At 42.5% G+C, this 14,741-nt stretch overlaps 1 protein-coding gene across 1 annotated transcript in view; it reads right to left on the bottom strand.

Moving 5' to 3' along the window:
- Positions 1–14,741, bottom strand: part of ATAD3A (ATPase family AAA domain containing 3A) — a 119,049-nt gene that overhangs the window by 87,715 nt on the left and 16,593 nt on the right. Inside the window, exon 7 of the mRNA XM_077457581.1 lies at positions 12,968–13,037. Within this exon, the coding sequence (XP_077313707.1) occupies positions 12,968–13,037 (70 nt within the window). The remainder of the gene's footprint in view (positions 1–12,967; positions 13,038–14,741) is intronic.

Here is a 14,741-nt window from a genome sequence, read left to right as displayed (position 1 = left end):
TCGGAATGTTTCCTATCGGAGCGTTTTGTTGGATATTTCGACTGTGTGTGGTCTGTATCGGACTGTTTCCGTCAGAATATCCGACGGGCCAATTTTTCCAACTTGCCGGTAAAATTTTCCGATCATGTGTAGCCTACTCCGACGGACAAAGTGCCACTCATGCTCAGATCAAACTCCTAGACCAAAGCTATTGGCTACTAGCCTGAACATAGTCTCGTCGTAATGAAATAACATCATCACGTTATGTACAATTGGATTTTCCGAAAACTTAGTCCAACCGTGTGTATGCAACATCACTTCCGGACCTCTTCCGGAATTAATCCGTCAGAATTACTCTGGTTGTTGGAATCTCCAACCGTGTGTACAAGGGCTTAGACAGGTATTTGCATCCACTTCCGGGCACAGACTCCCACGGGAGTCTATGCCTCTTCTTGTCCCGGCGCGCTGTGCAGGGACACACACGGGTCCTAGAGACAGCGCGGACCATTCCCATTGCGCTGAGCGGCATGCACAGTAGGGAACCGGGAAGTGAAGCCGCAACGCTTCACTTCCCGATTCCCTCACTGAGAATGGCACCGGCAAGCAGTCGAGAGATTGCTTGGCCTCAGCTGCCGACATCGCTGGACTTCAGGAAAGGCAAGTGCCCATTTATTAAAAGTCAGCAGCTGCAGCTTTAAAAACTAAAAAATAAAATTCGCCGGACTCCCTCTTTAAACACTAAATCTTTTTCTGACATTTGTTGGTTTCAGGTTAAAATAATAATTTTTTATTTTTTTTTTGCTAGAAAATTACTTAGAACTAGGGGTGCAACGGATCAAAAAAAAAAGAGTCACGGATCGGATAATTTTTCGGATCAGCAAATAATTTAATTTGCAAAAACCTGTGAAAATTCCACCACCATATAGTCCCCACTGTAATATACATCTCCCCCAATGTAATATTGACTGAGCATGGATGAGTATGGCTGGGTATTACCAGGTATTGGCACTTTATTGCATAGTATTGCAGAGTATTGGCAGGGTAAGTATTGCAGAGTATGGAGGGATGGCTGTGACTGCAATTATCACAGAGCAGCGCTGTGGGCACTATAGATGCAGCCCACAGCGCTGCTGCCATTCGATTTCTCCCCAGATTTGTACAGAGAGGGGAGTGATCGATCCATCATTTGAAGGAGCGATCACATTGTAAACGCTGACGGGTGCACCAAGATGGCCGCCACTCCAGAACTAGGCTGAAGCCACGGCCTTTCCTAAGGCCGAGACCTTAGAGAATAAAATGGTGGTTGTTGCAATATCTTATGTCACACTGTATTTTTGGGGGGGAAAAAAATGACACTTTAATGAACAAAAAACACTAACCAGTAAAGTTAGCCCAATTATTTTTGTATAATGTGAAAGATTTTACGACAAGAGAATCGTGATCTTTTTATTCTAACCAAAAAAAATTGTGATTCTCGTTTTGGCCAGAATCGTGCAGATATATATATATCAAATTTCACCAGCGCTAAAACGTGGCCATAGCGGGAGGATATAGATAAAATAATTCAGCACTCAATGGGCTAGTGGAAGAAGCAGAAGAAGAAGCAGTTGAATGTGAATACACCTAGTTTAATCAGTGATGAACATAAAATCCAAATCTTGTTGTCAAGCAAGGAGAAACGGGGAGTGATAAAAAATAGAGAAGGCTTATGGTGTAACCAGCAGTCCACAGAGCAACGAAGGGCTGACGGCATGGAAAACCTTCGCTGCAGGGGGGCACCAATACCCCTACTGCACTGTAGCCAAATGTGCAAACTACTCGCCAGCGTGTGAGAGATAGCTGGACTTACTGGAGGAGGAGGAGGAGGAGGCGGCAGCAAACAGCGGGGAGATGGGAAACTGGACTCACATGTGTCACATGTCATTAGCGCCAGACCCGCTGGAGAGCTGACAGGAAGGGGAGAAAATACCGCGATGCTACAGATAGATTCACGCTACTCTCTCATAGTATAACCAGACGCTTGGGTTGCTGCTCACTGCAATGTGGGAGTATCCTAGGGCTATACAATAACCGAAGGGATAACAACCAGAGCTGGAATGGCTGTCAGCATTGCTGGAGGTTGTAATGAATTGAATACCTTGTGGGCTGCAGTGACCCGCAAGCTTCTCGGTTGCCTTGATGATGCGCTTCATCAAGGAAATGGGCAACCAGGAAGTTTAAATAATGTATAGGGGTGGGGAGATTAATGAAGCAAAAAAGGGCAGGACAATTTGGTACCCGACGTTAACCCCTCGTTGCTCAAGAGATAAACATAAAAAATGTATATACACAATTATATATGATCAAAAAATGAATTTTATACACACACACACACACACACACACACACACCAGGCTTGTAATTCATAATCCCAAAAAAAAAAATACCGTAATAGTAACAACGAATTTTTCTTAAAAATCCAAAAATAATTGGATTAAAAATGTCAACACATATTAAAAATATAGATTTATATAGGGTGTATGTGAAGAAGCCTATACATATATATTCTTATAAGCACACCCAAACTTGTACACATGGAATATACTAGCGAACAATTATAAAATCTGTGCACGGATACAAATTGGAGGATAAACTGAAATAAAACAATGACCTAATGAACATTGAACAATACCCTCAAAAAACTACTAAAAAAAATAAACTAAACTATACAATTACTAACTGTATATTTCAATTAACAACAAGAAATAGATACTGCGCCCACTAAAATCGAGAATTGGGGGGGGGGGGGGGGTCTATGGTAGGTGCTAAATAAAACTGCATGTTTCCAATTCCTCGTTTAGTCCTTTGGGGGCAAGAGAGTCAAACATATATATCCAGAATACGTCCCTCTTGCAGAACAGGGAAAATCTCTCATTTGCAGTCAAGGTTCCTTTAGGGATGGTCTCTATAGCAAATACTTCCAAGCATTTTATATCATCATTATGCATATGATGAAAATGCAGTGAATGTCGTTTTTGCACTTAAAGCGCGTATGGTGCGACCCACATATAAAAGGCGGCAGGGACACCGTAAAACATATATATAAAAAAAAAAATCAGTACAGCATGTGATGAATTGTTTAATTATATAAGTTTTACCTATATTAGTGATAATCTTCCATGAGGCGCCAACAAATCATGTTCCAAACTAGATACGGCACCACACACTGAATCAAATGATGACATGCTCCAGATTCTGGAAAATCTCTGGGAAGATGGGCATATAGAGGGACATATCCCAACACCATTTCTAGAACCATCAGTCACATATACTACTTTTAGACCAAAATCAAAATTTTTCCCAACATCATAAAAAAAAAGGGTCCCTACATAGAGACCTACTATCAAGCTGTTTATAAAGACCTTTTAGCACTCTGCGACACCCCTAACACTAACAGATAACATAACTCAGGTACACTGGGCTGACAGTGCATCTCTAAACACTAGGTGGTGCGCAGAAAAATTATCGTCCGAAAATTTTTTTTTCCCATTTGGCTGATAGCAAAAAAAGCCGATACCAAAAGGGTGCGGGGTCCACCCCGGGTGCCACCCACTGCGGGAGTGTCACCCTGGCATGCCCCAGTCCTCCACTCCCTCCACCTCCCCTCCTCATCGTGATCTGTGTGTCACAGAGCTGAATTGTCCAGGCTGTAGTAACAATGTCCCGCCTCCTGTTATAGATAGATATCCAATGGTGGGACACTGAATCAGTGTGACATGATCACAGGAGGCGGGACATTGTTACTGCGGCCTGGGCAATTCAAACCCTGCTCCATGACACACAGATCGCCAGATGGACACTGGTGAGGCTGTTGGGCACAGGCAGGCTGCATATGACGGGCCCTGGTGAGGCTGTTGGGCACAGGCAGGCTGCATATGACAGGCCCTGGTGAGGCTGTTGGGCACAGGCAGGCTGCATATGACGGGCCCTGGTGAGGCTGTTGGGCACAGGCAGGCTGCATATGATGGGCCCTGGTGAGACTACATATGATGGACACTGCTGAGGCTGCATTGATCTCTTGTATCATGTCTGCAGTCTCTGACCATCTCCTGTATCATATCTGCTAGAGGTGCACTGAATGGAAATTTTGCTAATACTATTAGCAGTATGTTTAAGTTTAAGTTAGAGACTGCAGACATGATACAAGAGATGGTAAGAGACTGCATTTTTCTTGACCTTTCGTGCACTAAAGGTGCCAATAATGACAAACAATAAATTCCTATTCATTTAAATTGATATTATTATTATTATTTTTTTAATTCATTTTCGGTATCGTTTTCGGCCTAGTGCATCCTTTATTTTTGGTATCGGTTTTGGTACCAAAAATTTCCATTCGGTGCACCCCTACTAAACACTGCAGAATTCATCCGGCTGCTTTCGTCTTATGTCAAATCATCAATAAACTCCAATGCCACTGAAAGCCATGTACAGTTGTGCTGATAAGTTTACATACACTGGCAGAATTTATGATTTCTTGGCCGTTTTTCAGAGAATATGAATAACACAAAAACTTTTTCTTTCACTCATAGTTCGTGTTTGGCTGAAGCCATTTATTATCAATCAACTGTTTACTCTTTAAATCATAATGACAACAGAAACTACCCAAATGACCCTGATCAAAAGTTTACACACCCTTGCGATTTTGGCCTGATAACATGCACACAAGTTGACACCTTACAGACCCTTGCATTTTTCATCCAGTGCTGCACTGATGTTTCTGGATTCTGAGTCATGGGGAAAGCAAAAGAGTTGTCAAAAGGATCTGCGGGAAAAGGTAGCTGAACTGTATAAAACAGGAAAGGGATATAAAAAGATATCCAAGGAATTTAGAATGCCAATCGGCAGTGTTAAAAACTATAATCAAGAACTATAATCAAGAAGTGGAAAATGATCAAACCACGGTCAGGCAGACCAACTAAGATTTCAGACACAACTGCCAGGAAAATTGTTTGGGATGCAAAGAAAAACCCACAAATATCTTCAGGTGAAATACAGGACTCTCTGAAAACATGTTGTGTGGCTGTTTCAAGATGCACAATAAGGAGGCACTTGAAGAAAGATGGGCTGCATGGTCGAGTTGTCAGAAGAAAGCCATTACTACGCAAATACCAAAGTATCTCGCTTACAATACGCCAAACAGCACAGAGACAAGCCTCAAACCTTCTGGCACAAAGTCATTTGGAGTGATGAGACCAAAATTTAGCTTTTTGGCCACAACCATAAACACTAAATTTTGGAGAGGAGTCAACAAGGCCTATGATGAAAGGTACACCATTCCTACTGTGAAACACAGAGGTGGATGGCTAATGATTTGGGGATGTGTGAGCTACAAATGGCACAGGAACACTTATCATCCTCTCTTTTCCCGAAGCCAAACAGTCTCTTGGGGGTATAGTATGATCTATGCAACAGCATCAAGTGAGAAACCTTCTGTGCAGGCGAGATTGAGATAGAATGTCCTGCCTCTAATAACTTCCTCCATTGCTCATCTGAAAATACCCCAAATTCCTCCTCCCATTTCCCTCTACATTTAAGTTTCTCTGGGTTTTCTATATTCCCTTCAGTTATGTATGGGTATATTTCTGCTATGGTTCCCCCTGCCTTTTCTTGCGCGTTCAATCTGTCATAAAAAGGGGAGTTATTCCACACTGGGCCTTGTTTATTAAATTGTTTATCCAACGCATGTCGGATCTGCAAATATTTATAGAATGAATGCTTTGGTATGTCAAACTCCACCCTCAATGCATTAAATGTTTTCAATATACTTCCTTCGTATAATTGGGCCAGTTTATCAATCCCCTTTATCTCCCATGGTCTATATCTACCAATCAATTCCATTTCTGGCAGATTTAAATTGTTCCATAATGGGGTATGTTTAGTCAGACCTCCCAGGCCTTTTATTGCCTTTACTGCCTTCCAGACTTTTAAAACCATTTTTATCGTCGGTATCCTATATTGAAATGAGTTTGCCTCCAGAGCTTCCACAATTGTATTGTGAGGGGACTCTGCTATCATCAATGCCTTATTTGTTCTAAGATGTCAAGATACTGGGGACCTAGCGCACATGTTCTGGAGATGTCCCAGACTATTTCGATACTGGTCAGAAATTATCCACACTCTGAATGAAACGTTTGGAGTGGGAGTAGGGAGAGATCCCAGACTATGTGTGCTGGGATTGGCTGAGGGAATAGGGGGCTCATCCTGTACAACTAAAGCAATACTGAGGTGTATGTTTCAGGCAAGAAAGCTTATAGCACAGAGGTGGCAGGCAGAGAGCCCCCCCTTGGCAAGAGATTGGACGAGGTTAATAACAGAAACAATATGGAAGGAGAGGACAGTGTATATAAAAAGAGGAAACCTGAAGAAATTTGAAAAGATATGTAAGCCTTGGATGGACAGGATAGGATATTCAATGTAGGGGGAGGGAGGTGGAGAGAGAGGGGGACGGAGGGAGGGAACATTTCGTTTGTTTTTTTTTTTTTTTTTTTGTCTTGTTTTGTTTTGTTTTTGCCTGAAGGGAAATAATGCTGTGAAGTCAGATAATCGTTAAAATTATGAAGGATTGACTGTACCCTTGACGATCTAATGGTTTCTTTTTTTATATATGTTTAAAATTTTGATATAATATGATATAAAGATTGTATTTATGAAGAAAATGAATAAAGAATACTTAAAGGAAAAAAAAAAACAAATGGCACAGGAAACTTGGTCAAAATTGATGGCAAGATGAAGGCAGTAAGTTATCAAAAAATACTGGAGGAACATTTGCATTCATTAGCCAGGAAGCGGAGCATGGAATGTACTTTGACATTTCAACATGACAATGATCCAAAACACAAGGCCAAGTCGACCCGTCAATGGTTACAGCATAATAAATTGAAGGTTTTGGAGTGGCCATCCAAGTCTCCTGACCTCAAGATTATTGAGCCACTCTGGGGAGACCTCAAAATGTGCAGTTCATGCAAGACAGCCCAAGAATTTACAGGAACTGAAGGGTTTTTGCCAAGAGGAATGGGCAGCTTTATCATCTGAGAAGATAAAGAGCCTCATCCACAAATACCACAAAATACTTCAAACTGTCACTGATGTTAAAACGTTATTAAGAACTGGGGTATGTAAACTTTTGATCAGGGTCATCTGAGTAGTTACTGTTGTCATTATGATTTAAAAAGAGTAAACACAGTTGATAATAAATGGCTTCAGCCAAACACGAACCATAAGTGAAAGAAAAGTTTTTGCGTTATCATTCATATTCTCTGAAAAATGGCCAAGAAATCAAATTCTGCCAGGGTATGTAAACAACTGTACAGAGGATGTTGTGTGCTTTGGATCATGAGCACTTCCAAGCCTTCTCCACACTTTTCTTCTCATCATTCTGGTACAGATTAACCTTAGTTTCATCTGTCCAAAGAATGATTTCCAGAACTGGTCTGGCTTTTTAGTTTTTTGGCAAAGTCCAAATTTGGCTTTTCTATTCTTCAGGGCTATGAATGGTTTGTACCTTGTGGTGAACCCTCCGTATTTGCTCTTGTGAAGTCTTCTCTTGATTGTAGGCTTTACAATGACCCATTTCACTTGCATGGAAAGCTCCTTTGAACACATGATGTAGGGTCACAGCAATAGAGTCCAAATACCACACACGGCCCCGTACACACGATCCATCGGACAAAAAATACTGTTTTTGTTATGCAACTAGCATGCAAAAAAACGATGCGTCGTCAGATTTTCAGATCATGTGTAGGGGCCATTATTAATCAACTCCAGACCTTTTAACTGCATAATTGATCAATAAATAACGAAGGAGTAGCCCACACCTTGGCATGAATCGGCTTTTGATTCATCTGTCCAATTACTTTTAATCTCTTGAAAAAGGGGGGTGGCTATTCTTAAAAGCTGCAATTCCTAAACCCTTCCCCCAATGTGGATGTACATAGCCTCAAATTAAACCTGAGAGTGTGCACTTTCAGCCTTTGTCCATTATATAGCTATAGCTTAAATATTTATTGGTAAATACCTGAAAACATTTTAAACTGTGCTCAAATATATATGGACCTAACTGTGTGTATGTCTATATATACACATATACAACTACATATACTGGGAGGAGCACAATTGCAGATATTTTTGTAATCCCTAGTAACTAACAGACTCCAGTGGCTATTTTGAGGGTGGGCATATCAAAACGGTGAACTGCAGGCAACACATTAATAGGTTAACACAAGCTGAGAGCAGCAATTAGGAACAAGCCAATGGTTCACTCTAAACCCAGGTTCGGGTCGAAACTTTGGCTGGTCAAGCATTTGGATCAACTGTTGGGATCAGTCATGTGCACTGGACAGAAGGTCCTGTTAAATGTTTGGGTGTCTATTTCTGGGTTACGCTTTTTGGGAAGGAGTAGGCAAAGGAATGGTGCCAACCCAATAGTGGGATGGCTTTATCTGGGGGACCACTTATTATTAAAGGGGTGTACCAGATTCCAATAAGCTTCCCACAACCACTGGCTGGGGTTGTGGAGATGAGGCCCTTGTCCTCACCAACATGGGGAAAAAGGTGTTTTGCCCCCTAGCAAGGCACCCCTCCTCTATGTTGAAGGCATGTGAAGGCATGTGACCTTGTACGGCTTGGGTGGGTACTGCCACCACCACCCAGGGCAGTTCATCTTTTTTTCAGATCATAGAATACAGTTGCAGAGTAGGACACTTTCTCTGTGTGGAAGCAGTGATCCCTCTGCAGAGGTTGGACATGCCCCCTGCTTAGACATAGCTAGAGCTCGCTAATCAGCAGGGAGCATGAGCTTTGCGAACCGACGTGCCATATGTCTGCAGCCAGCTGGAAAAGGGAATGTGTAGGACCTCTGCTGAGAGACCACTTTTTTTTTACAGAGAGCAAGGGTCCTCTGCAACATGCTGTTTTATTCAGGCTGATTTCTGCAAACAAAAAAATGGATAAGGCATTGATGGCTCTAGTATTTCTTCCTAACTTCATTACTAACAAATTAGAAGTGTACACAAACAGTCATAACGCACATAAATAGTGAACAGAAATGAGCAACTTGACCCTAGAAATAGGGATTTTAGGAGTAACTCGAAGTTGATCGGTAAATAAACTTCTGTACAATGAGCTTGCCCACACATGGATCAAAATGTGGCTCATCTCTGTTGAGCCAGACGACTTGCGATCCACGTATGGCCGGCTTAAAGGTGCAATATAGGTGGAATATCCCAAACGCACCCTCTTCATAAATCTATTTACTACTCTGCACTTGTATATAAACATTGCACATCCTAATGTCTTCAATAAATCACAACACCACAGTTAAGCCCTGGAATCTGTTCCAGTTACTGGGATATATTAGAAGGCAGCTCTGCATTGCACTACAGACAGACTCACCCTGGCAACACAAATATCCGCCATGTCTACCAATTGTCACTAACTGCAGACAGCCAACACCTGCAGAAAATGCTCCAAGCTCATCTCAGCAGCACCATCTAGTGACAACAAAGCTGAAGAGCACTGAAATAAAGCAACTTGACTGCAACATTGCTTTAAAAGGCACCGCCATGGGAAAAATGTGATTAGGTTTTGATGGAAGTAGCCATCCTACACGCCAGTGATCCAGTGAGTGGATTAACAGCTTCGCAGCCCAAAATCAGTTTTGTGGGTTTTGGCACCAAGGTCACCAACCTCAAGGGGAGGTCAGTTGACAGTTGAAATAAAGAGAAAAGAAAGATAGGCATAGGGGAGACTTGAACCCCTCTATACAGCTGTGATTGATGATAATGGATGCATACCCAGGGCATCAGTGACATTCAACATCGGTTACTGAGAATAATACAGCTTTCTGTTCAGATATTATGGCTTGAAAGAAATCCCTACAATGGACTACAGCTCCTCCCCAAGCCTGAGATCATCCCTCCTCACTAACGCCTACTGTTTTGAATCCGTATGAAGCTCCCCACACACACACACACTGCAATCTGACTATATAATCACTTTTGGATCCAATAACAAATACAGTATTCAGTACAAGAGCTTTTCTGATACAATGTGAATTGGATAGTTTTAGGTAGGTTTTGGCAAGCCTAAGTTGGTAGTACAGAGACTGTAGTCAGATTTTAAAAGGGAATGGTGACTAATAGGGTTGCACCAATACCAGTATCAATACTAAGCATTTGCACAAACACGAAATTAATCAGCTCAAATTGCACTGCAAAGAATTGTATGTGATTTGAACAGGAATGTTGTCCGATTCCTGTTCAAATCACATGCGGTTTCAGATTCCTGTGCCAATTACATGCAGTTTGCTGCACCATTCCTCTGTGAACCTAGGCTTGTCATAGCGACTTCAGCCTGGATGCACACAGGAGCGGGGTGGCAAACCGCTTGTGATTCGGACAAAAATTGCACCACATTCCTGTTCAAATTACATGCAATTCTTTGCAGTGCGATTTGAGCCCATTCATTTTGTATAGGCTCAAATCGCACAGCACGAAAAAATACAAAAATAAAAAATAAATACTTAAAATCGGTACTTATTCTTAAACTGGTATTGGTGCATCCCTAGTGACTAAGTTTTTTTCTGATCTAAGGACCCTTTGTTAAAAAAATGACAGAAAAAAAAATTACACAGTCCAAGGTGGCTGGAGAGCTGCAAACAATTCTTTAGAATTGTTCTTTAGAATTGTTTGCAGCTCTCCAGCCACCTTGGACTGTATAATTATCATAAAAAAGTTTATCTGTGGCTGAAGCTATATTGTTCTTTGGCAAAGACTGGGAAGCTGCCAAATTCATACTAAGCAGCCACTAGTAGTTTATATCATTGTTTCTCAACCTTTTTCCAGTCGGGGGCACCCTTGAAAAGTATTTTCATTCTTGGAGGTACCCCTGTCCAAGGCTTGATTCACATTACTGTGCAAAATCTTGCTCATTCATGATACACAGACAAATGCTCTGCTCTTTAGAGGTGCAATTAATTCTTAATAGTGTAGCGCCGGCTCCTGAAGAGCATGCGCTATGTTTTTTTAAAGGTAAGGTTACACCTGAACTGCAGTTTGGTTTGGGTACAATTGTTCTAAATTTGGACTTCAGCATCAGTCTGACTGGACTATAGGATGTTCAGCCTGCCCACAAGGGGCACTTGCCTCTTCTGACAGGCATGGAACCACAGTCTAGTTGGGTGCTTTAAGTTACTCTTTTTCGGAGCCCGTCCAGTGGGAGTGTCACTCTTGCTGTGCTTTCTGGGAGAGGGTACTTAAGATGCGGATGTGACGTGGTTCAGGGTTCCGGTCCAGATGTATGTTCTGACTCCATGGTCCTGGTCCTCCTGACCAGCCCCCAGGAAGGCTATAGCCTGGGGTGCAGATCCACCCGATCTTGTCATCTCGGGGCTGGCTAGCCTGAGGCAAGGAAACTAAAGCAGGATTCCGAGGTGGTCCGATGCCATCTCCGGTAGTTGGAGAGACCCAGTAACTTCATAGCTAACCAGGGGAGGACTCTTCAGAAGAAGGCCACGTACGGTTGGTTTCTTAGCAAGAGCCTGGAAGGGCTGAAGTACCTAAGGGAAGCCAGTCTCGTGAATATCGCCAAGCTGGCTGAAAGATCCAGGTATCACACGAGTGTTCCATAAGTGTTAGTTTCCTGAAGTCTACAACAACGTTTGGGGCAGAGACGTATTCCTGTATGTTCTACAACAATGTCTGTGGCAGAGACTTGTTCCTGAGTTAAGCACCTTGTTGGCTGCTAGGCATTGTGAGAGAGGGACTATCCAACTTGAGTGAACATCCAGTTGTGAATGGCTATTCTCTGGATTTAGTCAAAGTAAGCAAGTCCTTCATTATTGACTTTGTCATTAAGAGTACCTGAACTTCTTTCCTAACCCTCTGATCCTTTTTTGAGAGACTGTTCGTTGTCTACGTTTTGCAAATAAAAATCCCTTTAAGTGAATCTGTCGTCAGTCTCTGAGTTTACTGGGCCATCTACCATGGGAACCCCTAGACACAGATCGAGGAGAAGGTAACGGTAAGCCCAATCAAACCAGCAGCTCCTTTGGGGGTTAGTGCTACAGCCTATAATAGTATGGTGCCCCATATATTGGCAAACATGGGGAGCTTTTGGCGAAGCGCAATAAAAAAAAAAAAAAAAAAAAAAAAAAAAAAAAAAGGGTCGGTGACTTCTTTCACTGCATTTCTCTGAGTAGAGAAGCCTATTGAAATGAATGGGCTGCCCTACATGCAGCCACACAACTGTGATCCAAGGACTTAGTCACATGTCAGGATGGAGGGGCAGTAAAACCACATGGTTGAGCTGTTTTTAACACCCCAATTTCTCCCCTTTTAGCTGCAGAGACAGCAGCTGGGGTTGTACACATGCTGTAATTGTGTGCATTGTACAGTTGCGGTGTAGTGATGCTGCATTTACAGGCTTAAAGCAGGTGGTGAGGAGGCAACATGTTACCTCTTTACAGCCTGCCAAATGCCTCTGAAAAGCGATCTGAGCATGGATTGCTGTTCAGATGAGCAGTAGTCCTTGCTGCCATCACAAACAAGCCCTACAAAAATCAGTTCTGATGGTAAAGGAATAGGAGGGGGTCAGGATTAAAGGTAACATACACACATACAAAGCCCTTTAAAACATTCTAGCACAGTACCTTTTCTCATTCAGCTGGGTACTGCACTGTAGGGGGAAGCAGAGAGCACAGCACACTCCCTCTTCCTTTATTTTCACTTTTGAAGCTGACAGAGCGCCTTCATACTGTCGATTTACAGTTCGGCAGGGGATCAGGCTCATCTGACAGCGCTTCTCTCCCATGATCCATCGGCACACTAGTGTGCTGCAGAACACTGATTGAGAAAGGCTCGTTTAGACAACAGACTTTCCACTTCTTCCTTTGTTATGTTGCACAAACATCTATATAATTCTACAGCAATGCAGAAGTTTATGAAGGACTTACTGTGGCTGTTACTTTGTCCCAGTCTGACACAAAGGCACGGAAACCCTCTCCAAACACAGTTCCTGCAGTCCTAGAATGAGAATACACAGTTAGTGACTGAATTAAAATAGTGTACACTTTTAGCAACCTCACTGCTAGTCTGAACAAATGAAAGCACCCTGTAGTGATGTAGGGGGGCACCAGATGGAATGAGTGCTGTACGATGGAGCAGGCATCTGACACAACTGGAAGTGTTGGATTCCAGAGGCGGCTGAATCTCTTGAATAAAGAGAAAACTGAAGTCACCGTCCATTCGATGGACAAGTATAACTAATCTTTTATCCCTAGAGAGCAAAAAGCCAAGCTTCCTGCAATAGAAGTGGTTTTATACTTGTCTCTTTAGCTGCCCTCATCTCCTACCTTTCTTCTGATTTATCACTGTAGCTTACATCAATCTCGTCACCATTAAACACTTAGGTGAGCATCAAATGCCTGTGTGAATGCCCCCACGCACTATGGGTCTTCACTCTGAACCCTATATCATGACTGGACTCAGCAGGGATATAGGAGTCAGAGGAAGTGACACCATCAAGTGATAAGGAACACAGGCATCTGAAACTGCTGGAAGTGTTGCATGCCAAATAGATGGCGGCTGCAACACTAACAGAGGGGAAAGTAGAAGACACTGGCTGCCAGAGATTTGCAAATAATACCTCTACTGCAGGAAACTGCCATTTTTAATTTGTTTGGGAAACTGACAGGGTCTCTAAAGCAGACCTTGCAGTACCATGCAAGGTTAACATATAAAATCCCTTTAAAAATTACAAAAGTCAGCAGTTCCTAAATCTAAAGAAAAGAATTGTATTTATAGTTACTATATACAACCTCCTGCATCACCTGGCTTAACACCACCATCCTTCTGGGAGGATTAATAGGGAAAGCAGAGTAGGTTAAATCTCCCGAGAAGAAACTCTAGTCCAGGCATCACTAAATGGCGGACCGTGGTCCAGAACCAGACCAAGTGCCATCGGGACCGTGGTGGTCGACATATTTAGGAGTCGGCTATTTTCCCCCACCCTCTGCCACTGTCATTTTCACAGCAGGACGGAGGGGAGGAGGCAGAGCAAGCAGCATTGGATGGAGAGCAGGAGCTGCCCAAGTTAACAAGCAGGCGATTGGTCGCTAGGATGTAGCGTGGTCATAACAACCAATCACCAGGCTTGTTACTATAAATTAGCTCCTGCCTTCCAACTAAGGGGACTTTAAAGGCCCACAGCACAATAGCAAACCATAGTAAAATTTGCGTTAACAAAAGAATATTTAAAAAAAAAAAAAAATCTCAAGTACAAATTTTATTAACAGTTTTTAAGAACAGATTAAGGCTAGTGCAAATGTAGAGCTAACACAGTGCAAGTCACATAAATGTGTACAGTTCTGCATATTACAAAACTGCCATGATAAAGCTACGTGGCAGAGCAAACATGGAAAACGAGTGTTGAGCAGCCTCACCAATGGCTGCTGCGAGACCAGGAAGAGAAGTAAAGAGCTGCAGTAGAGGGCGCTAAAACGAGAACGGACTTGGCTAAGTGTTTAAGGGGGGCTGGGGGAGCTACTATTGAAAGAATATTTTTAACCTTATTGCAGAGAATGCATTAAGGTAAAAATAAAAAATTGACTTTAGAAACACGTTAAACCCCAGATCTATTAATCTTTTTCAGCAGCAGATTTAATCTTACTGGGTATGCAACTTCTTTATCTTTTAGTCCATGCCTACGTTCCAGTTTATGCTGATGCC

The sequence above is a fragment of the Lithobates pipiens genome, unplaced genomic scaffold (assembly GCF_037356315.1).
Source record: "Lithobates pipiens isolate NorthernLeopardFrog02 unplaced genomic scaffold, aLitPip1_a1.2 Scaffold_27, whole genome shotgun sequence".
Lineage (NCBI taxonomy): Eukaryota > Metazoa > Chordata > Amphibia > Anura > Ranidae > Lithobates > Lithobates pipiens.
Note: the sequence above shows the minus strand (reverse complement) of the source record. Positions and strands in the feature narration are given on the sequence as shown.